This window comes from Hypanus sabinus, chromosome 8, assembly GCF_030144855.1.
Source record: "Hypanus sabinus isolate sHypSab1 chromosome 8, sHypSab1.hap1, whole genome shotgun sequence".
In the NCBI taxonomy this organism is placed as follows: Eukaryota; Metazoa; Chordata; class Chondrichthyes; order Myliobatiformes; family Dasyatidae; genus Hypanus; species Hypanus sabinus.
In genome coordinates this window covers 82,263,004-82,286,171 of record NC_082713.1, presented here as the reverse complement: position 1 = coordinate 82,286,171, position 23,168 = coordinate 82,263,004, and the positions used below count along the sequence as shown (strand labels likewise).

Sequence of the window (23,168 nt, the reverse complement as noted above, 5' to 3'; positions counted from 1 at the left end):
AAAAGAAATTTTTTTACCAATTATTGAGAAGCGTAAGAGTTAGCACAAAAACTCCCAATTATTCACTAACTGCACATAGAGATTTCCAAGCGTAATGGATTAAAGATGAAGACAGGGACAGTGAATGGAATTGATGGACATTTAAGGATGATACAGGGGAGAAAGGCAAAATTTGAGAAATATTAATTGAGAGTAGTATTTTTTTTCTTCTTCTCATATATATACTTTTTTATGTTGTGGGGTAGCTGGGGGAGCTTTGGATCGATTACTATGGGATTCACATGTGTAATCATGGCGATCGCCATGACCCGTACAATAGAGTGGGGTAATGTTGTGTTCTTTTTTATCCACAACATTAGTAGGGGGGCATTTTGTTTTTTTCTTTATAATCTATTTTTCTTCTATCTTTCTTTCTTTGACTGGATGATCGGAGGGGACACACATAGCAACATGGAGAATTTTAAAAAGATTCCCCAAGGTACCATGAAAGTTGAAAGATTTGATATTATTATAGATTGGAGTAACCTAATTAAAAATAATGACTAATTTACTGAATTTTTAAAGTTTTAATGTTAATGGGCTTAATGGACCAGTGAAAAGAAAAATAATCTTAACATATATTAAAAAAATGAAAATAGATATAGTTTTTTACAAGAAATACATTTAACAGAGATAGAACATTGGAAATTAAAAAGAGATTGGGTTGGAAATGCTATTGCAGCTTCATTTAATTGAAAGGTGAGGGGGGGTTGCAATTTTGGTTAATAAAACTTTACCAATTAAAATACAAAATGTATTAATTGATTCGGCAGGGAGATATGTAATTATACTTTGCCAAATTTTTCCAGAACTATGGACTCTTATGAATATTTATGCACCAAATGAAAATGATGTAAAATTTATACAAGAGGTCTTTTTGAATTTGGCAAACGCACATGACAAAATATTAATAGGTGGAGATTTTAACTTTTGTCTAGATCCAGTTTTAGATAGATCAACAAAGGTTGTCACAAAATCAAAAGTAGCAAAATTAATTTTATCATTGATGAAAAATTTAAATTTGATTGATATATGGAGAAGAATTAACCCAAAAGAAAGAGATTATTCATTTTATTCAAATAGACGTAAAACTTATTCAAGGATAGATTTTTTCCCATTAACAATGAATATTCAAGACAGTGAAAAATATGGAATATAAAGCAAGAATATTGTCAGATCATTCTTCTTTGATAATGACAATGATAATGATAGATAAAGAGGAATCAATTCATAGATGGAGATTTAATTCAATATTACTAAAACATCAAGATTTTTGTGTTTATGAAAAAGCAGATTCAGTTTTTTTAGATACAAATTCACATTCAGTTGATGATAAATTTATATTGTGGGAAGCAATGAAGGCATATTTGAGAGGTCAGATAATAAGTCATACTTCTAAAATTAAGAAGGAATATCTGGTAGAAATAGATCAACTGGAAAAAGAGATTACAAAATTAGAAAAAGAATCTCAAAGATATATGACAGAAGAAAAATGAAGACAACTTGTTAACAAGAAGTTACAATACAATACACTTCAGACATATTGAACAGAAAAAGCAATTATGAGAACTAAACAGAGATATTATGAACTAGGTGAAAGATCACATAAGGTTCTTGCATGGCAGTTAAAAACAGACCAGACTTCTAAAACGATAAATGCAATTCGAACAAGAGTAAATAAAATTACTCATAAACCTTTAGAAGTTAATGAAACTTTTAAGAATTTTTATTCCGAACTGTATAAATCAGAATCACAAAATGATAATGTCAAGATACAAAGGTTTTTATCACAAATAACTCTTCCAAAATTGAATTCGGAAGAACAGAAGGGATTAGATGTGCCTTTTACATTAAAAGAGGTCGAAGAAGCTCTAGGATCATTTCAAAGTAATAAATCCCCAGGAGAAGGTGGTTTTCCGCCTGAATTTTATAATAAGTTTAAATATTTCTTAATTCCTCCTTTTATGGAGTTAATACACCAAGCGGAAAAAATGCATACACTTCTAGAATCTTTTTCGACAGCTATTTTAATAGTATTGTCAAAAAAAGATAAAGATTTTTTAAAGCCAACATCATATACCGTAGATTCCGGACTACAGAGCGCACCTGATTAAAAGCCGCACGCTCTAATTTTAGAAAGAAAATCAATTTTGTACTTGTACAGTCCGCACTGGATTTTAAGCCGCAGGTGTCCCACGTTGTAATATGAGATATTTACACAGAAAGATATTACACGTGAGGATTTTTTAACTTTTAATTAAATCCGTATGGTAACATAAACAAATACATATTGCAAATGCTTTTTTCCAAACAGTGCCTGTAACACAGCTACATTTAAATATACATATGTATCGGTTACACACAAATAACATTGCGTATACTTTTTTACTGAACAGTGCACAAACAACATTCCACTATCTCCTAACGACTGGTAAAAAAATATACATACTGCAGCCTACCAGGAAAAGTTATTGATCGCCTTCTTCATCTTCCTCCTGCGCACTAAAACCATCAAAGTCTTTCAGTGTCCGAATTGAACAACCTCAGGATCTCGTCACTCACTTCAGTCTCTTCGTTGTCGCTCTCACTTGAGCGCACGCGGTCCTCTTCATCATGCAGCAGTCCAGCCTTTCGAAACCCGCTGGTGATGGTGGAAGTTGTGACATGGCTCCACGCATTTAGGATCCACTGGCAGACTTGAGTTAAAGATGCTCTTCGCATGCGTCCTGTTTTGGTAAAGGATTTCTCGCCGCTCGTCATCCAAGCCTCCCACTCAACGCGCAGCGCCACTTTTTTCTGTGAAAAAATCCCCCTGGTCGCTTGGCGTAGCACTCTCTCAGCCAATCCTTCATTAGACTCTCCATCATCCAACCTTTCTTATTGACTTTCACCATGATTTCTTTTGGGAATTTTTCCTTTGGCATTGTCAGCCGCTTAAAAATCACCATCGGTGGAAGCTTTAGTCCGGATGCTGTGCAGCTCAGAACACAAGTAAAATGCATTCTCTCATGGCCACTTGCTTTCAGTGTGATGGACGAGTCACCTTTTTTATTAACAGTCCGAGTTAGAGGCAGGTCAAACGTCAAAGGTACTTCATCCATATTTATGATATCATCTGGCCCGATGGAATTCTCCGCTATCTTTGTTTGAGTGAAGGTGTGGAAGTTAGCAAGCTTTTCCTCGTGGTCGGGAGGGAGCTGCTGACACAGAGTCATGCGTACCCTGACGGACAGGCCTTTTCGTCTCATAAATCTAAAACACCACGATGGCCCACCTCTAAAGTCTTCGAGTTTCATTTTGGTGGCGATTGCTTTAGCCTTCAGTCTGATCTGCACGGCGGAAACACCGCGGCCGCCTGGTCTCTGTGTGTTAACCCAGTCTTCAAGAAGGTTTTCAAGTTCGGGCCATCTGCTATGATTACCTCTGAAAGCTTTTGTCGTCTTTTTGCATTGACTCAGTTCTTCACGCTGGCGTCTCCACCGTCTCAACATCGATTCATTTATGCCAAGATTATGTGCAGCAGCTCAATTTCCTTCTTCAACCGCCAGATTGATCGCCTTTAACTTAAAAGCTGCATCATATGCTTTTCTTTGAGTGTTTTCCATGTTGATGAGGGTGAGTACACATGACTGATTTACAATAATTTAATTGTGAAAGTGCACTTGATTTATCGTACAATTTCATTGGACCTCTGTGAACTACTCATCAATTTTATTGGTCTACTGTTACGAAGCAAAATGTTTTTGGCGGCATGAAAAAAAAAACATGCATTAGCCGCACCGTAGTATAGGCCGCAGTGTTGCCGCAGTGTTCAAAGCGTGGGAAAAAAGTAGTGGCTTATAGTCCGGAATTTACGGTAGACATATTTATTTGTTAAACACTGCCTATAAAATAATAGCAAAAATCTTATCTAACAGATTATCTAAATACTTACCAAAATTAATACATATGGATCAAACATGATTTATTAAAAATAGACAATCGGCAGATAATGTAACTCGGTTATTTAGCATAAGTCATTTGGCACAAAAGAGGGAGGAAATGAGTGTGGCATTTGCTTGAGATGCAGAAAAACATTTGATAGATTGGAATGAGATTTTTTATTTCAGGTATTGAAAAAATATGGATTAGGAGTATCCTTTATAAAATGGATTAAAACCTTAAATACTAATCCCAAAGCTAAAGTAGTGACAAATGGTCAAATTTCAACACCATTTCAGTTAACAAGGTCAACTAGGCAAGGTTGTCCATTATCACCTGCTTTATTTGTGCTAGCGATAGAACCATTAGCTGAATTAATTAGAGTGGACCCAGATATTAAGGGTTTCAGAGTTAACCAGGAGGAATACAAGATTAACTTATTTGCTGATGATGTTCTGCTTTATTTAACAAACCCATTGTACTTGTTGCATAAATTATCCTCTTGATTAGAAGAATATGGGAAAATATCAGGCTACAAAATAAATTGGGATAAAAGTGAAATTTTACCTCTTACTAAAGGAGATTAAAGTCAATATTGATTAATAACTCAATTTAGATGGCCAATAAACGGTATAAAATATTTAGGTATAGGAGTTGATAATGATATTAAGAACTTATATAAATTAAATTATTTGCCATTATTGAAAAAAAATTCAAGAAGATCTTGATAAATGGATGATATTACCAATAACATTAGTAGGTAGAGTAAATACTGTAAAAATGAATATATTCCCTAGATCACAATACTTATTCCAATCACTACCAATACAACTACCCCAGAAGTTTTTTCGAGAGTTAAATAAATATGTGAGGAAGTTCCTTTGGAAAGTTAAGATGTCAAGAATATCGTTGGAAAAATTGACATGGAAATTTGATCTAGGAGCGTTACAACTTCCAAACTTTAAGAATTATTATAAAGCAAATCAACTTAGATTTATTGCATCTTTTTTGATAAAGATAAACCTGCATGGATTAGAATAGAACTAGATAAAATAGGAGAAAATACACTAGAAGATTTTATATATAAATGAGAATCTAAATGGATACAGGAAAAGAATCTCCTATATTAAAACATTGGATTGATTTATGGAATAAGATAAATGTTGATGATGAGATAAAGAAATCTTTATTAGCAAAGAGATCTTTAAATCAAAATAGACTTATTTCTTTTACAATGGATAATGAACTTTGATATAATTGGTTTCAAAAAGGGATTAGATATATAGGAGATAGTTTTGAAGGAGGTATATTAATGTCATTTGATCAATTAAAGAATAAATATAAAATATCAAACACTCTTTTTTGTTACTTCCAATTAAGGGCTTATTTAAGAGAAAAATTGGGTCAAACAATGTTATTGCCGAAATGTAATGTAATAGAAACTTTAATTCAAAAAGGAAAAACTAAAAAAATTATTTCTTGTATGTATAGTTTGATTCAAAAGCAGGCAATTAAACAAGGAATCCATAAGTCAAGACAAAAATGGGAAATTGACTTGAAAATTAAAATTGAAGAAACAAATTGGTCAAGACTATGTCTTGATAGTATGACAAATACAATAAATGTCCGGTTAAGATCAGTGCAATATAATTTTTTACATCAATTATATATTACACTACAAAAAATAAATAAATTAAACCCAAATTTATCTGATCAGTGTTTCCGATGTAACCAAGAAATTTGTACTTTTTTACATTCTACTTGGTCTTGTTCTAAAATTCAACCTTTTTGGACAAATTTAAGAGTTTTATTGGAACACAACTACCACATAACTCAATATTATTTTTATTAGGCGATATTGAAGGGATAAAACTGAAACCCAAATTGAATAAATATCAGAAAGAATTCATAAAAATTGCACTGGCAGTAGCCAAAAAGGCTATTGCAGTTACTTGGAAATCGGATTCATACTTAAGTATAAATTGTTGGAAGAATGAAATTTCCAGCTGTATTCCACTTGAAAAAATTACTTATAATTTAAGAGATAAATATGAAACATTTTTGAAAATTTGGCACCCTTATTTACAAAAGACAGGATTAAATATATAGGTGCTCCGAAGATAAAATAATTGGTTATTTGGGGAAATAAATAAATATATATATACTAAAGTTATTATGAACTCCATGGAGTATGTGGGGATCTTCCAATATCCAGGCATTCATTCATTCATTCTTTCTTTCTTTCTTTCTTTCTTTCTTTCTTTCTTTCTTTCTTTCTTTCTTTCTTTCTTTCTTTCTTTCTTTCTTTCTTTCTTTCTTTCTTTCTTTCCTTTTTCTTCTTTTTCTTTTTCTTTTCTTCTATAGGGATGTTAGGGGGGGTTAAGCGGAGGGGGGAAGGGTAGATATTTTTTTTTCTTTCTGTAATCATTTGAAAACTCAATAAAACATTTTTTGTAAAAAAAAAGCAGGTTAAAGTGTCCTTGGAGAAAAGGTAAATAATCAGCTGAGGAGCCATAACATTAAATTGTGTCTCTTTCTCACATCTGTGCCAGACGCCTCCCCCTCTCTCTCTCAATAGCAGCACAGGTCAATAGGGTCAACTCCAGACCCCATCTCAAACTCTGTTTGAAACACATCACATTTCCTACATTGTCTGTATTGTCATTTAACCAACTCAGCTTTCTCTCTGTTCACTCTCATATTACATTTCCCTTCACCAAACTGCCCTATGCAGCTGGCACATCTAACCACCACTGAGGAACCCTCTTTAATCAATCTTCCTTCAATCATTAACAGAGAAACAAGTATCCCTTCACTGAGTTATTGGATTATTTTGTAATGGTTCCAAAACCTGAGCTTCTATTACTCATTAATGAAATGTAGCTTACAGCGCAGGATGGGAATTACCTGATGTGACTTCTCAAATTATCTTCACAAAATTGAAACAGTATTTCTAAATCCCATTGTTCAGTTGCTGTCACAGTTCTATTGACAAAAAACTTCTGTACCTCTATTCTTCCCCCAGGCTCAACATCTTCTGACTGGGAACATCTATACTAATAAATGAATCTTAAGTATAGAAACATAGAACATAGGAAACATACAGTACAATACACACCCTTCAGCCCACAATGTTGTGCTGAATATGTACTTACATAGAAATTACCTAAGGTTACCCATAGCCCTCTACTTTTCTAAGCTCCATGTACCTATCCAGGAATCTCTTAAAAGACCCTATCGTATCTGCCTCCACCACCGTTGCTGGCAGCCCATTCCATGCACTCACTACTCTCTGCGTTAAAAACTTACCCCTGACATTTCCTCTGTACCTACTTCCAAGCACTTTAAAACTGTGTCCCCTCGTGCTAGCCATTTCAGCCCTGGGAAAAAGCCTCTGATTATCCACATGATCAAATACTGGTTCCCATTTACACCATATCAGCATTGTTGTCTTTTTGGAATCAAACACTTCTAATTTAATGAACACCATGGATCCCAATGCATGAACTCAGTAATTTCTTTAAGAATAAAAATAAAAACAGAAGTTGCTGGAAGAATCTCAGCATTTAGACGGGAGGTGAAAAAAGAAAAGTATCTGTTCTACTCCAAGACACTTTGACAGACAGTTCTCATGATGGATCCTGGACCCATAAAGTTGACTTTTCTCAAATGCTGTCTGACCTGCTTTTCCAGCATATTCTGCTTTTATTTCAGTTTTAAATCATCTTTTTTTTTGTTTTCATTCACTGAATTTTATTTAATTTCTATCAGCTGCTGCACAATAACAGAGCAATCCTCAGCAGCAGGGAGGGAGTAGAGGGGGAAGGGAGAGAGGCCTCAGAATCTGCAATAATGTATATCGGCTCAATGCTGGAAGGAATATTCTCACTTACCAAGGGCGCAAGCAGGTCCAGTAGAGTTGAAATTAACAGATCAGTAATTTGTTTTTCTTCAACTCTAATCTCCTGCCTTTCCCCCATTAGCTTTGACTCTCTTTCTAATCAAGAACTTATTAACCTCCACTTTAAATAAACACAAAGACAGTCTGTGGCACTGACTTTCACAGATTCATGACTTTCAACCTCCTAATCTCTGCTCTAAAGAGACATGCTTTTGTCCCCTCTGGTCCAGGACTCTCCTACAACTGGAAAAATCCTCTCTATGCCCATTGTATCCAGACTATGTTGCTGGCAAATGTACAGCCTCTAATAAATAAAATCAAAGATCTCAGAGCTAGGGTGCTGTATCAGAGGGACATTAGGACTATGTGTGTCCTACATTTCACGGAATCCTGGTTAAGCCCTTCTGTATGGAATGCAGCGATTCAGATTGATGGGGTCACTGTACACACTCAGGATAGGACCATCAAGTCTCTGAAAGCAGAGGTGGAAGTGTATGCCTGATGATCAACTCCTCTTGGGGTACAAATGTATTGTCCCAACTCGGCTCAGCAGACCTGGAGTATCTTGCAATTAAGTGCCATCCATCTGCCACTGGGAATATTTGCGATCATTTTGGTAGATTCCACCTCAGGCCAATGTCAAGCAAGCTCTGGATGATATGAGCAATGGGATCAACATGCACAAAACTACACACTCTGATATCCTCACCATCATTTTGGGAGAATTTAACCAGGCCAACTTGAAAAAGTCACCAAATAATTACTATCAACAAATCCCTTGTAGCACCAGAGGAAACAACACACTGGACCACTGTTACACCATCATCAATAATGCCTACCATGCTAGTCCATGCCCTCACTTTGGGAAGTCTGATCACCTGGCTGTATTTCTACTCCCTGAGTACAGGCAGAGACTGAAGACTGCAGCACCAGTATTAAGGACCAAGCAGCTATGGACAAAGGAAGCACAGGAGCGCCTACAGGACTCTTTTGAATCGGTGGACTGGTCTGCATTCAGGGATTCCTCATCAAATTTTGATGACTATGTACTGAGTTCAATAAAAACCTGTTTGGATGAGTGTGTGTCTATGAAAACCTGCTGAACATTCCCAAACCATAAGCCAAAAGGTTCATAGTCTGCTGAGGGCTCGATCTGTGGCATTTAAGTCTGGTGACCCAGGTCTGTACCAGAAAACCTGGTATAACTTGCAGAGTGTGAAGAGACAATTCTGAGTGAGGTTGGAGGTGGCATCAGGTGCACGTCAACTCCAGCAGGGTTTTCAGGCCTTTACTTCTTACAAAGTGAAACCCAACATCATGAATGGCAGCAATGCTTTACTACCAGATAAGCTCAGCGCCTTCTATGCTGGCATTGAAAGGGAGAATATAACTATAGCTGTGAAGATCCCTGCTGCACCCGGTGACCTTGTGGTCTCTGTCTCGTAGGGCTGATGTCAGGCTGCCTTTAAGGAGGGTGAACCTTCACAAGGTGGCAGGTCCCGATGGAGTACCTGGTAAGCCTCTTAAAACTTGTGCCAACCAACTGGCGGGAGTATTCAAGGACATTTTCAACTTCTCACTGCTATGACCGGAAGTTTTCACTTGCTTCAAGAAGGCACAGTTATACAAGTGCCCAAGAAAAGTAGTATGAGCTTCCTTAATGACTATTGCCCAGTAGCACTCATATCTGCAGTGATATTATCAATCATATCTATGGTAGATACTCATGTCTACTGTGTAGATTGGTGATACATCTCCTCCACCCTGATTATCAACACTGGCAAACATTTGTGTGACTAGGTATAGCTTAAATGTCTTTTATAAATTTGCTGATGATACAAGCATTGTTGATAAAATCCCAGATGGAGGTGAGAGGGTGTGTAGGATCAAGATATACCAGCTGGTTGAGTGGTGTTTCAGCAACAACCTTGTACTCAATGTCAGTAAGACAAAAGAGCTGATTATAGACTTCTGGAAGAGTAAGATGAGGTAACATGCACCAATCCTCATAGAGGGATCAGAAGTGGAGAGAGTGAGCAGTTCCATGTTCCTGGCTGTCAATCTCTGAGAACCTAACCTGGTCCCAACATATTGATGCAGCTATAAGGAAGACAAGACAACAGCTATATTTCATTAGGAGTTTGAAGAGATTTGGTTTTTCAACTAAAACACTCAAAGATCTCTATAAATGTACATGGAGGGCATTAGCATTCTGACAGGCTGTGTCACTGTCCAGTGTGGGGGGGGGGGGCAGTGACGGAAGGCTATTGCACAGGACCGAATACAGAAAGTTGTAAAATTACTCCGCTCCATCCTCGGTACTAGCCTCCACAGTAATCAAGACACCTTCATGGAGCAGTGCCTCAGAAAGGCAATGTCCATTATTAAGTACTCCATCACCCATGGCATGCCCTCTTCCATTATTGCCATCAGGAAGGAGGTACAGAAGCCTGAAGGAACACACTCAGTGATTCAGGAACAGTTTCTTTCCCTCTGCCATCCGATTTCTAAATGGACATTGAACCATTGAACACTATGTCAATTTTTAAAATATATTATTTGTTTGTGCACTATTTTAGATTTATTTATTATACACACGTTTATATTTTATATATATATAACACCCTGGTCTCCTTGGCTGTGTAAGTCTAGAGAAAACACTCTCCAGTTATGCCAAACTCGTGAGACTGAAATGGCTCTCCTGCACTAAATCCTGGTTTGTGTGGATGCTGTGTAATTTGCTACATTGTTACAAATTAGTGCCACGGGAAAACAGACAGTATGCTACATAAGATTAAGAGACTTATATTTATTAATCTTAACTAAAGGATTAGTAAAGAAAAACAAAAAGAAAAGGGTCCATTTAAATTTTAAATTAAACAGTCAAATGTGCACAAGTTGGAGCTCATCTTGAACTTCTCTGTCCCTCACATGCTGTGGTCAGTGTGAACGCCTGCACCACCTTCCCAACGTCGCTCACAATCCATCTCAAACAAGCAGGTCTCCCATTGGGTCATATCCTACGACCGGTTCGTCCCAGTGTCTCATCTCTTCATCAGCATTTGAGTGTATATATGTGTGTGTGTATATATATGGGATACACACACAGGTATATATATATATATATGTACTGTATACACACACGCACACATTCTGTTTCAGAACAGATCACTGAATACATGCCAATTGCCAGCAATTGCTCCTCACATTACATTAACCTTTTCATTTCTTGGGATCAATCTCATAAACCTCCTGTGGATCCTCTCCAATGGTAGCACACCCTTCCTTAGATATGAGCTCAAAACTGGGGTCCAGAATGCTTTCAAGGTGATCTGACCAATGCCTTACAAAGACTCAATATTACATTTTTGATTTGAAGTTCTATTTGTCTCCAAATGAATGCTAATGTTGCCTTTATCATCCCTTCTATAAATTCCACTTGCAAATTAACCTTTAGAGGATCCTGTATGAGGCCTCTCAGGTCCCCTCAATACTCTGATTTCTGTATTCTCTCTCCATTTTGAAAATATCAACATCATTTTCCCCTCCTCCAAAGTGGAAGAACATACACTTCCCTCTACTGGAATCCATCTGCTACTTCATTGCTCATTGGCCCAACCTCATTGTAGTCTCCCTGCTTCCTCAGTACTACCATCTACATTTGTATCATCTGCAACCTTGCCCATAGAGCCATCAGTTCTGCCATCCGGATCATTAACACATAAATTGAAAAATATGGACCTAACTCCAACCCCTATAGAATATTATTAATGCAAAGTTCATAGTTCAAAGTAAATTTAGTATCAAAGTATATATACATCACGATATACAACCCTGAGATACATTTTCTTTCAGGCATACTCCATAAATCCATAATAGAATAAATGAAAGACCGCACCATCTTGGGTCTTCAATCAGTTTGCAAAAGACAGCAGATTGGGCAAATACAGAAAAAAAATTAATAATAACAATAACAACAATAATTAATAGTAATAAGCAATAAATACCAAGAATGTGAGAGAAAGAGTCCTTGAAAGTGCATTCAAGGGTTGAAGGGACATTTTAGTGATGGGGTAAGTGAAGTTGAGTGAAGCTATCCAGTTTGGTTCAAGAGACTGATGGTTGAGGGGTAATAATTGTTCCTGAACCTGGTGGTGTGAGTCCTGAGGCTCCTGTAGCTTCTTCCTGATGGCAGCTGCGAGAAGAGAACATGGCCTGGGTGGTGGGAGTGCCTGATGATGAATGATTGTACTTTGTGTAGATGTTCTCAATGGTGGGAAGGGTTTATTCCTGATGGACTGAGCCACTACTTCTTGTAGAATTTTCCATTCAAGGGCATTGGTGTTTCCATACCAGGCTCTACCACCCACCTAGAGAAGACTGTCAAAGTTTTAAATATCATTACAAATCTTTGGAGACTCCTAAGGAAATAAATGCGCTGCATCTAGCGAGTGGAGCAGGAGGCTAAGCACAAAGCTTCATGATGCACCGGTGCTGATGAAGATTGTGGAGATGCTGTTATCAATCCAAATTGACTGAGGTCTGCAAGTGAGGAAATTAATGATCCAATTACACAAGGGATATTGAGACCAAGATCTTGAGGCTTATCAATTAATTTTGAGAGGATGATGGCACTGAAGCTGATAAAGAGCTTTGTGAAATATGCCTCTTTGCTGTCCAGATGTTCTAGGGTTGCATGAAGAGCCAAGCCAGTGAAAAGGCATCTGCTGAGGACCTGTTGCTCCAGTAGGCATTTTGGAATGGACCCAAGTCATTTGTCGGGCAGGAGTTGATATGTTTCATTACCAACCTCTCCATCATTGTGGAGGTAAGTGGTACTGGACAATAGTCATTCAGGCAGGTTGCCACCTTCTTCTTAGGCACAGGTACAATTGAAGCCTGCTTGAAGCAGATGGGAATCTCAGACTGCCAAAGCAAGAGGTTAAATTTCTGTCAACACTCCAGCCAGTTGATCAATGCAAGTCTTTAGTTCTTGGCCAGGTACCCATCCAGGTGGGATGCTTCACCCTCCTGAAGGCTGCTCGCTCATTGGCAACAAAGACTGAAATACCCACAACATCAGAGGGTATATGTAGCAGTTCATGATGGCTCCTCCATGTTTTGATGGACAAAGCACACATCAAAGGAGTTGAACTCATCTGGAATTGAAGCCCTGTTTTTGTCTACGTTCCTTGATTTAACTTCACAAGTGGTGATAGTATTCAAGCCCTGCCACAACTATTAAGCATTCTTTGTTGCTTCAAGTTTCATCCAGAATTCAATCACAAACAAGAGAAAATCTGCAGAAGTTGGAAATCCAAGCAACACACACAAAATGCTGGAGGAACTCAGCAGGCCAGGTAACATCTATGGAAAAGAGTAAACTGTTGGTGTTTTGGACCAAGACCCTTCAGCAGGACTGAAGTCCAGGACTGTCACTTTTCCATGAGTTGACTTTCTGTAAATTGTACCTGGACTTCTTGTAACTTTCTTGGTCACCAGACTTGAATGCCTGTGATGTTGTCCTCAGCAGATTGCAGATCGCATAGTTCATCCAGGGTTTCTGGCTGGGGAAGTCGTTGGGTAACAACCAAAAAAGTCACCCTTTATTCCCATCCTTTGCCTTCTGCCAGCCAACCAATCCTCTATCTATGCTAGTTTCTTTCCTGTAATACCACGGACTCCTATCTTGTTTAGCAGCCTTATATGCAGCACCTTGCCAAAGGCCTTCTAAAAATCTATGTAGAAACATCTACTGACTCTCATTGGATTATCCTCTATCCAGTACTTCCTCAAAGAATTTCAACAGATTGCCAGAGCAAGATTTCATCTTAAGGAAAACATGTTGGCTTCCTCCGTCTATTTTATCATATGCTTCCAAGTATCATGGAATCTCATCCTTAATAATGGACTTAAAATCTTAGCCAGCACTGTAGTCAGACTATTTAGCCTATAATTTCCTGTCCATTGACTCCCTCTCTTCATAAATAGAAACATTTATGATTTTCCAGTCTTCAGGAACCATTCCTAACTGTAGTGATTCTTGAAAGATCACTAATGCTACCTCCAGAATCTCTTCAACTACCTTTGTGAACTCTTAGATGTAGTCCATCTGCTCCAAGTGACTTATTCACTGTCAGACCTTTTGCCTTCCCAAGCACATTTTTCATAGTACCAGTGACTGCACTCTCTTCTAGCCCTGAACTTGCTTGAATTTCTGGCATGTTACTGGTGTTTTCTTCAGTGAAAAGATACTTATTCATTTTGTCTGCTTTTCCCCGTTACTACCTTTTTAGCATAATTTTCCAGTAGTTGAATGACATTTCTTGTCTCCTTTTCACTCTCGATATATATGAAAAACATTTGTTGTTCTCTTTTATAGTGTTAGCTACTGGATCATCATGTTTCCTCTTTCACTCCTTATTGTTTTTTAAATTTATCTTTTGTTGCTTTTGAGAAGCTTCCCAATCATCTACCTTCTTGCTAATCATATGCCCTCTCATTCGTTTTTATAAAGACTTTGCCTTACCTGGTCAGCCACGATTGCATCTTAAAGAATGACTCATGGTTTATCTGATTACTGCGGCAAAACCTTGGAGTTATTATCACAGTTTTGTGGCGACCCACTTCCAAGTGCACTTGGACCGGTTCACAAAGTGGCATTGAGGCTGGTCGCAAAAAGGGCGCCAAGTCTGCTTCACCAACAAGGGGAAAAGCCCGCATGCGGGACGGGACTGTGAATATGCGCCTACAGTATTCCCGCCTGGAGAGGGCGGGATCAGGAAGGCTTTAAAGCGAGGCCGTGAAGTTTGAATAAATCTCTTTTGCAACTGCAGCTCACCAACTACGTGTCATTATTTCAGCACTGCGTGTAGCACACCGTTACAATTGGTGACCCTGATGGCCCAAACGATATTTGGGCTGAAGATGAACAATGCCGCATCTGTTCATGCAGTTTTGTTAAAACTGCCAAGCTTCTGGACGCTGCGACCTCACCTATGGTTCCAGCAAGCAGAAGCCCAATTCCACATTCGGCAGATAACCTCGGATTCCACATGTTACTACTACGTGGTGAGCTCCCTCGACCAGGAAACAGCAGCCCAGGTTGAGGAGTTCATACAGTCACCCCCAGCAGACGGCAAATACACAGAATTCAAAGCCTCGCTCATAAAGACTTTCGGACTCTCACGGCGCGAGCGAGCTGCCCGCTTACTGCACCTGGATGGTTTGGGAGACAGACCTCCATCTGCTTTGATGAACGAGATGCTCTCCCTGGCCAGAGGTCACACACCCTGCCTCATGTTTGAGCAGGCATCCCTGGAGCAGCTGCCCAAGGACATACGCCTGCTGCTGTCCGATGCGGATTTCAGCGGCCCCCAGAGGGTGGCGGCCCGGGCAGACTTGCTGTGGAACGCCAAGGTGAGTGGGGGGGGTCTATCGCACAGATCACCAGGCCACGCTCCCAGCAGCAAACCAGAACAGGCCCGGCCACAGAGCCCGCTAACCCCAGAGGCAGGGGTGAGGAGGCCAATGAACAATGGTGCTTTTACCACCAGCGGTGGGGCGCAGAAGCCCGCCGTTGTCGCCCGCCTTGCAAGTTCCCAGGAAACGCCAGGGCCAGCCGCCACTGATGGCTACGGCAGCTGGCCATCGGGATAGCCTCCTGTATGTCTCGGATAAGTGGTCGGGACGTCGCTTTTTGATCAACACCAGAGCCGAGATCAACGTCTTACCTCCGACGAGTTATGACACCCGCAACAGGGCACCGGGTCCCACCCTGAGGGCCACGAACGGCAGCACAGCAAGGACCTACGGCACCCATATGGTGCGGCTACAGTTCAGCTCCAGCCAGTTCATGTGGGACTTCACACTGGCCGCCATAGCCCAACCGCTCTTGGGCGCAGATTTTTTGCGAGCTCACAGCCTACTGGTCGACCTGCAAGGGAAGAGACTGGTACACGCTGAGACCTTTCAGATGTTCTCCCTGGGTGAAGCCCAGTTGCTGGTCCCACACCGAGACTCCATCACGCTGTCCAACAACAACTTCACCAGAGTCCTGGCGGATTTCTCATTGGTTCTGGCACCGCAGTTCACAGCAGCCATGCCCAGACACGGCGTACAGCACCACATCCCGACCCAGGGACCACCCCTCCACACCCCGTGCTCAGCAGTTTCCCCCGGACAAGCTCCAACTGGCAAAGGAGGAGTTCAAGAGGATGGAGGAATTGGGGATCATACGGCAGTCCAACAGCCCATGGGCCTCTCCCCTGCACATGGTGCCCAAAGCAACAGGGGGCTGGAGACAATGCAGCGACTACCGCAGACTGAACGAGGCTACAACACCGGACTGCTACCCTGTGCCGCACATTCAGGACTTTGCAGCAAACCTGCATAGCGCACGGATCTTCTCCAAGGTAGACCTCGTCCGGGGATACCATCAAATCCGGATGCATCCAGATGACGTCCCCAAAACGGCACTCATCACCCCTTTTGGCCTTTTCGAGTTCCTCCACCTGCCATTTGGCCTAAAGAATGTCGCACAGACGTTTCATTGGTTAATGGACGCGGTGGGACGCGACCTGGATTTCGCTTTCATCTATTTGGATGACATCCTCATAGCCAGCAGCGGTCGTCAGGAGCATCTGTCCCACCTCCGTCAACTCTACGCCCGACTGAGTGAATACGGCCTAACAATCAACCCAGCCAAATGCCAGTTCGGGCTCGACACCATCGTCTTCCTGGGCTACAGGATTACTAAAGATGGGGCAACCTCTCTGCCCGCTAAGGTAGACGCAGTCCGCCATTTCCCCCGACCCAACACAATCAAAGGCCTTCAGAAAATTCGTGGGTATGGTGAATTTCTACCACCTCTTCCTCCCTTCAGCTGCCCGAATCATGTGCCCCCTGTTCGCTCTGATGTCGGGTAAGAGCAAGGACATTACCTGGGACGAGGAGTTCACCGCCACTTTCATTAAAACTAAAGAAGCCTTAGCAAACGCCACGATGCTAGTGCACCCCAGAACGGACGTCTCTACCACCCTCACAGTGGACGCATCCAACACAGCAGTCAGTGGAGTGCTGGAACAACTCATCGAGGGTCGCTGGCAACCCCTGGCGTTTTTCAGCAAACACCTACAACCACCCAAGCTCAAATACAGCGCTTTCGACTGGGAACTGTTGGCGTTATACCTGGCAATCTGACATTTCAAGTACTGCTTGGAAGGTAGGCCCTTCACCGCGTTCACCAACCACAAACCGCTTACTTCTGCGTTCACAAAGGCATCCGACCCCTGGTCGTCCCGCCAGCAGCGACATCTGTCCTACATCTTCGAATACACAACGGACGTCCGGCACGTCTCGGGTAAGGACAATGTCGTGGCGGACGCCCTCTCCCTCCCTAACATCCTAGCCCTGTCCCAGGGGGTAGACTATGAAGCACTGGTGGAGGCACAGCAGGCAGACAATGAGATCCCTAGTTACAGAACTGCTGTCTCCGGTTTGCAGCTCCAGGACTTCCCCATAGGCCCAGGACCCTACTCTGTGATGTCACCACCGGCCAACCCCGTCCCGTCGTTCCAGCAGCCTGGCGTTTTCGACTCCATTCACAACTTAGCACACCCCTCCATCAGGACAACCGTCTGGATGGTCTCCAACAGGTTTGTTTGGCACGGACTCCGCAAGTAGGTCGGTGAATGGGCCAAAACGTGCATGCACTGCCAAACAGCCAAGGTGCAGCGGCACACCAAAGCCCTGCCACAGCAGTTCCACCCTACCCACCGGTGTTTCAACCACATTCATGTGGATATCGTGGGGCCCCTGCCAGTGTCGCGAGGAGCGCGGCACCTCCACACTATCGTGGACCAGTTCACAAGATGGCCAGAGGCAGTCCCGCTCACCGACACCACCTCTGAATCCTGTGTCCGAGCATTGATTGCAACCTGGGTATCTCGCTTTGGTGTACCGGCCCACATTACCTCTGACAGAGGCGCCCAGTTCACCTTCAGCCTGTGGTCAGCTATGGCCAGCCTTTTGGGGACACAGCTGCACCATACAACTGCCTACCACCCACAGTTGAACGGACTAGTGGAGCGTTTCCACCGTCACCTGAAGTCGGCCCTCATGGCCCGCCTCAAAGGGCCTAACTAGGTGGACAAACTTCCCTGGGTCCTGCTCGGAATCCGCACGGCGCCCAAAGAAGATCTGCACACCTCGTCAGCCGAGTTGGTGTACGATGCACCCTGGTCGTCCTGGGAGAGTTCGTACCAGCCCCAAGGGGGCAAGAGGAAGAACCTGCAGCGGTCCTGGGCAGACTACGCGAGAGGCTCGGTAACCTGGCCCCCATACACACTTCGCGGCATGGGCAAAACCCGACCTGCGTACCCAAAGACCTGCCGAAACTGTAAGTTTGTTTTTGTATGATGGGGCAGACATCGGGCACTGCTACAGCGGCCCTACGAGGGGCCATTTACGGTGATCAGAAACAATGGGTCCACATTTGTGCTGGATATTGGGGGGAGAGAGGAGGTTTTCACGGTGGACCGACTCAAACCGGTCCATGTGGACGTGGCACAGCCGGTTGAGATTCTGGCACCGCGGTGCAGAGGCAGACCTCCCAAACAGGGACTGACCCAGACTGAGGACATTGGGGGGTGTATCGCCGGTTCTGGGGAGGGGTTATGTGGCGACGCACTTCCCAGCGCACTCGAACCGACTCACAAAGTGGCGCGCGCTGGCATTGAGGCCGGTCCCAAAGAGGGCGCCAAGTCTGCTTCATCAGCAAGGGGAAAAGCCCACGCGTGGGACGGGACTGTGAATACGCGCCCCCTACAGCATTCCCGCCCAGGGAGGGCGGGATCAGGAAGGCTTTAAAGCGACGCCGCAAAGTTTGAATGAATCTCTTTTGCAGCTGCAGCTCACTGACTACGTGTCATTATTTCAGCACTGCGTGTAGCACACCACTACAATTTTATGATTAAAGGCAAGCATTTCAGCAGATTGACATATAGATAGAAAGAGACTCAAAAACTTACCAGGTTAAAGAAAGACATTTTGGACAACATCTGGGTTAAGCAATATGCACAAAATACTGGAGGAGCTCAGCAGGCAGGGCAGCATCTGTGGAAAAGATACTTTTTACCTTACTTCTTCATCTGTCCATCACCTTCCTCTGGTGCTACTCCTTCTTCCCTTTTTCCCTAGTGTCTTCTACCCTCTCCTATCAGATTTTCCCTCCTCCAGCTCTTTATCTCTTCAACCAATCAACTTCACAGCTCTTTACCACCCCCCTCAGTTTCATCTGTCACCTACCACCTTGTACTTCTTCCTCCTCTCCCCCCACCTTCTTACTCTGACTTCTCATCTTTCTATCCAGTCCTGATGAAGGGCCTCGGTCCAAAACATTGACTGTTTAACTCTTTTCCAAGGATGCTGCCTGGCCTGCTGAGCTCCTCCAGCATTTTGTGTGTGTTGTTTTGAATTTCCAGTTTCTGCAGATTTTCCTGTATCTGGGTTAAAATTGAGCTTCATCCTTCAAACAGCTTCCACGTTTATTCACAGCAGATGTGGAACTTTGGTCAGTCCCACATCAAACAAATGGAAACTTGTATGTGTCCAGTTCATCAGATTTTTCTCTGTTACTCACTCCTATCAGGTTTGTGACCTCACTGAGTTATAAACAGCACTATATGCAAAATATAACAAAAGATAAAGGACACCTTACCTCTGTTACAAATATAAGACCAAGGAGGTAAAATATGAGGCAAAGTCCGGCTGTCAGGTAAAGGCGCTTTGATTGTAGAAGCTTCGGGAACTGGTCTACTAGGGTCGTTGTAATTACTTCTGATAAAACAACATTTCAAATCCTCAGAATAAACAATCAAGTCAAGCGAAGGTTATTGTCATTTAACCAGATACATGAATATAACGTATATAACCATATAATGTATACATATAGAAATAAGATGTTTCTTTGAAGCACATAATGCACCATTACTTATGAAGTTGATAAAATCTACAGATGAATCACACACAAATAACAAATAATATTAAATTAATATTAAATATCGCAAGGTACGGAACAGTTTAACTAGTGACACTTTTAATATGATGTGGCAGGGAGTTCAGAAGTCTAATGGCCTGGGGGAAGAAAACTGTTGTGTTTATGCAGAGCAATCTGCCTGATGGTAATGTCAGTAACTCCAGTTGAACTCTGTCTTTTTGTTTGTTTTTCCCCTAGCTGTCATTCTGTTGTTTGTATTGCCATGTGCTCTTGATTGTTTTTGTGCCCCTGTCCCAGCTCCTGCTCTACTCCTCTCATCTGTTTCTCATTATTACCAGCTTTGCTGCCACCTGTGTCTCATTGTGCTCTACTTATCATCTGCCTCTCTGTTTATTACTCAGTGTATTTCAGTCCTGTGTTTTCACCTGTTGTCAGATTGTGCCAGTGAATTTTCCTGAGCCTTTCCAGCATTCGTATCTGTACTCTGTCTGTCTGAATATCGACTCTGCCTGTTTCCTGATTCTGGTTTTTGGATTTCTCTGGAACTTCAGATCTCTGCATGAACTTTGATGCCGACTTTGTTGCCTCTCTGCATTTGCTACTCAGCAAATATCACAGTGTGCACAGTACTTGGTCTGTGATTGGGTCCCTGCTTCAGTATCCTGACAGGTAGAAAGTCAAAGAGGATGCTGGGTGGGTGGGATCATTAATAATGCTAAGGGCCCTCTGTATGCAGTGCTCCTGATACATGTCCTTGAAGACCCTTATGACTTTCTCAGCCATTCTCACAGTCCTTTGTAGGGACTTCTGGTCTGATGCTTGACTGCTCCCATACCAGATGGAGATATAACTTGTTAGGACGCTCTCAATTGTGCTTCTGTAAAATGTAGTTAAGATGGAGGGGTGGCAGGAGCCTTGCTTGCTTCAATATTCTTGGGAAGTGAGGCACTGCTGTGCCTTCTTGTTCAGGGAGGTGGTATTAAGGGACCAGGTGAGGTCATCCGTGTTGTGAACTCCTGGGAACTTGGTGCACTTAACTCTCTCTAGGGAAGAGCCATGTATTTGCAGAGGGGGATGTTTATCTGCACCTTTCTGAAGTCCACAATGATTTCCTTTCTCTTCTCCACATCTAGGGTTGTGTTGTTCTTGCACCAATCCATCAGCCACTCCACTTCCTCTCAGCATCGTTTTAGATAAGGCCATCCACTGCTGTGTCCTCTGCAAACTAGATGAGGTGGTTTGAGCTGGATCCTGCAATGGAGTGGGCTAAGCACACAGCCTTGGGGAGTGCCAGTGCTCAGCGTAATGGGATGAGTGACGTTGCTGCCCACATGTCCTTACTGTTAACAGGTCTAGTATTCAATTGCAGAGGGAGGTGTTGAGACCTCACAAGACAGTGTGCCTACCAGTTTCTCGGGTACGATGGTGTTAAATACCAAATTGAAGTCTATAAACAAGAGTCTGGCATATGAGACCCCATTTTCCAGGTGGAAGAGGACAGAGTGGAGAACAGAGGCTATTGTATCATCAATAGATCAATTTGAGCGATAAGCGAACTGGAAAGGGTCCAGTGTAGCCAGGAGAAAGGCCTTAATGTGCTCCCTGACCAGCTGCTCAAAGCTTTTCTTAATGGTTGATGTTAATGCCCCTGGGTGGTAGTCATTTAAGAAAGTTACTGTTGCCTTCTTTGGCACCGGAGTGATGTTTTCCACCTTGAAAACCAAGGGGGCAATGGATTGTTCCAGAGAGGTTTAGCATATATCCATCAGCACCTCTGCAGGAAGTCAGCAGACTTCAGAACCCGATCTGGTACAGTGGTGCGAGAAAGTTTGTGAACCCTATAGAATTTTTCCTATTTCTGCATAAATACAACCTAAAATAGAGAAAATTGCATAGGGTTCACAAACTTTCAAACGCCATTGTACACTATCAGGCCCTGCAGCTTTGTGTGGATTGACTCCGGACAGAGTCTTCTGTCGTCCTCACCTCAGCTTCATCTAGACAGACTAGAGGGAGGGGTACCTTTCCGGCCAACACTCGGTTCTGAGCATCACCGCAGGCATAGAAAACATTCAGCCTCTCGAGAGAATCATCCTGCTCACTGAGTTGTAGCCCGTAATTCTCTGAATTCCCTGCCACTTGCGCCTTGTGTCTCTGGTATTGCAGAAGTGGTTGTACATCTTCTGAGAATGCTCCCATTTTGCTTTCCTGATGGAATGTGAATCTGTAATTTAACAAGATTATGCAACTGGATATTCAGCGTTTTTGCTCCCATTCCTGTTACAGCGATGTGTCGCAAACACAGAAAAACAAGACGGTTTGGACATTGGGATCTGCAGCAACATACACAAGGCAGCTTCTATAGAGGGAAATGAAGGCAGGTGAAAGGTCCCAGACTGAAATGTGCACTCCCTTTACAGATACTGCCTGATCCATTGAGATCCTTCTGCACTTAAACAGAAATGTGAAACTGTTCAATTACTATTGTCAGACCCTCAATGCAACAGGCTCCAGGCTCAGGCAGAGAAACATTAGGATTGGGAACAGGACATTAAATTACAACCCAGACAGACAGACTCAATCACTGAAATACATATTTTAGAACAACAGGCTCAGGTTTCAGGGTGCATTTCCTTTAATGTTCATTACTACAGAGTTAAACCATTTGAAAATAGCAATCTGATAGGTTAGTTAACAGCCAATCACCGTGCATGTGGGCTAGAAATTGATCTGTGTCATTAATTCCTTGTTGAAGGGCCACTGGGCCTCACATTATCAACCTTCCATTCATTAGTGCAGTTGTGATACACAAGTAAGTTGTGAGATGGAAAGATGGCTCGTACAATGGTGGGAAGAGATCCAAAGAACCCATCCCCTGCCTGAATGGGGTTCTTTGCCTAGCCTCCATATCCAACACATTATCCTCTGCAACTTTTGCCACCTCCAAAGGGATCCTACCACTAAACATATCTTTACCTCCCCCCTCACTTTCTGTAGGGGTCATTGTCTCCCCAACCCCCTTGTCTATTCATCCCTTGCCACTAACCCTCCTCAAGGCACATCCCTGCAAGCGGCCTAAATGCCCACCTGCCTGTACACCTCCTCCCTCACCTCCACTCACAGCCCCAAATAGTCCTTCCAAGTGAGACAACACTTCACCTGAACATCTGCTGGGACTGTTCTGTTGTGTCTGGTGCTCCCAATGTGGTCTCCTCTACACTGGCAAGACCTGTGGTGAATTGGGTGACAGTTTCTTTAAGCACCTCCACACCATCTGCCACAAGAGGGACTGCCTAGTGGCCAAACATA

At 42.4% G+C, this 23,168-nt stretch overlaps 1 protein-coding gene across 9 annotated transcripts in view; it reads right to left on the bottom strand.

Moving 5' to 3' along the window:
• The window catches only part of LOC132398269 (sodium- and chloride-dependent neutral and basic amino acid transporter B(0+)-like), a 169,419-nt gene that overhangs the window by 22,106 nt on the left and 124,145 nt on the right, over positions 1 to 23,168 (bottom strand). For 8 of the 9 annotated variants that reach the window (XM_059977435.1, XM_059977434.1, XM_059977433.1 and 5 more), the window contains one exon: positions 19,581 to 19,699. In XM_059977435.1, coding sequence (XP_059833418.1) covers positions 19,581 to 19,699 — 119 coding nt within the window. The remainder of the gene's footprint in view (positions 1 to 19,580; positions 19,700 to 23,168) is intronic. The other variant, XM_059977430.1, reaches the window with a different exon arrangement.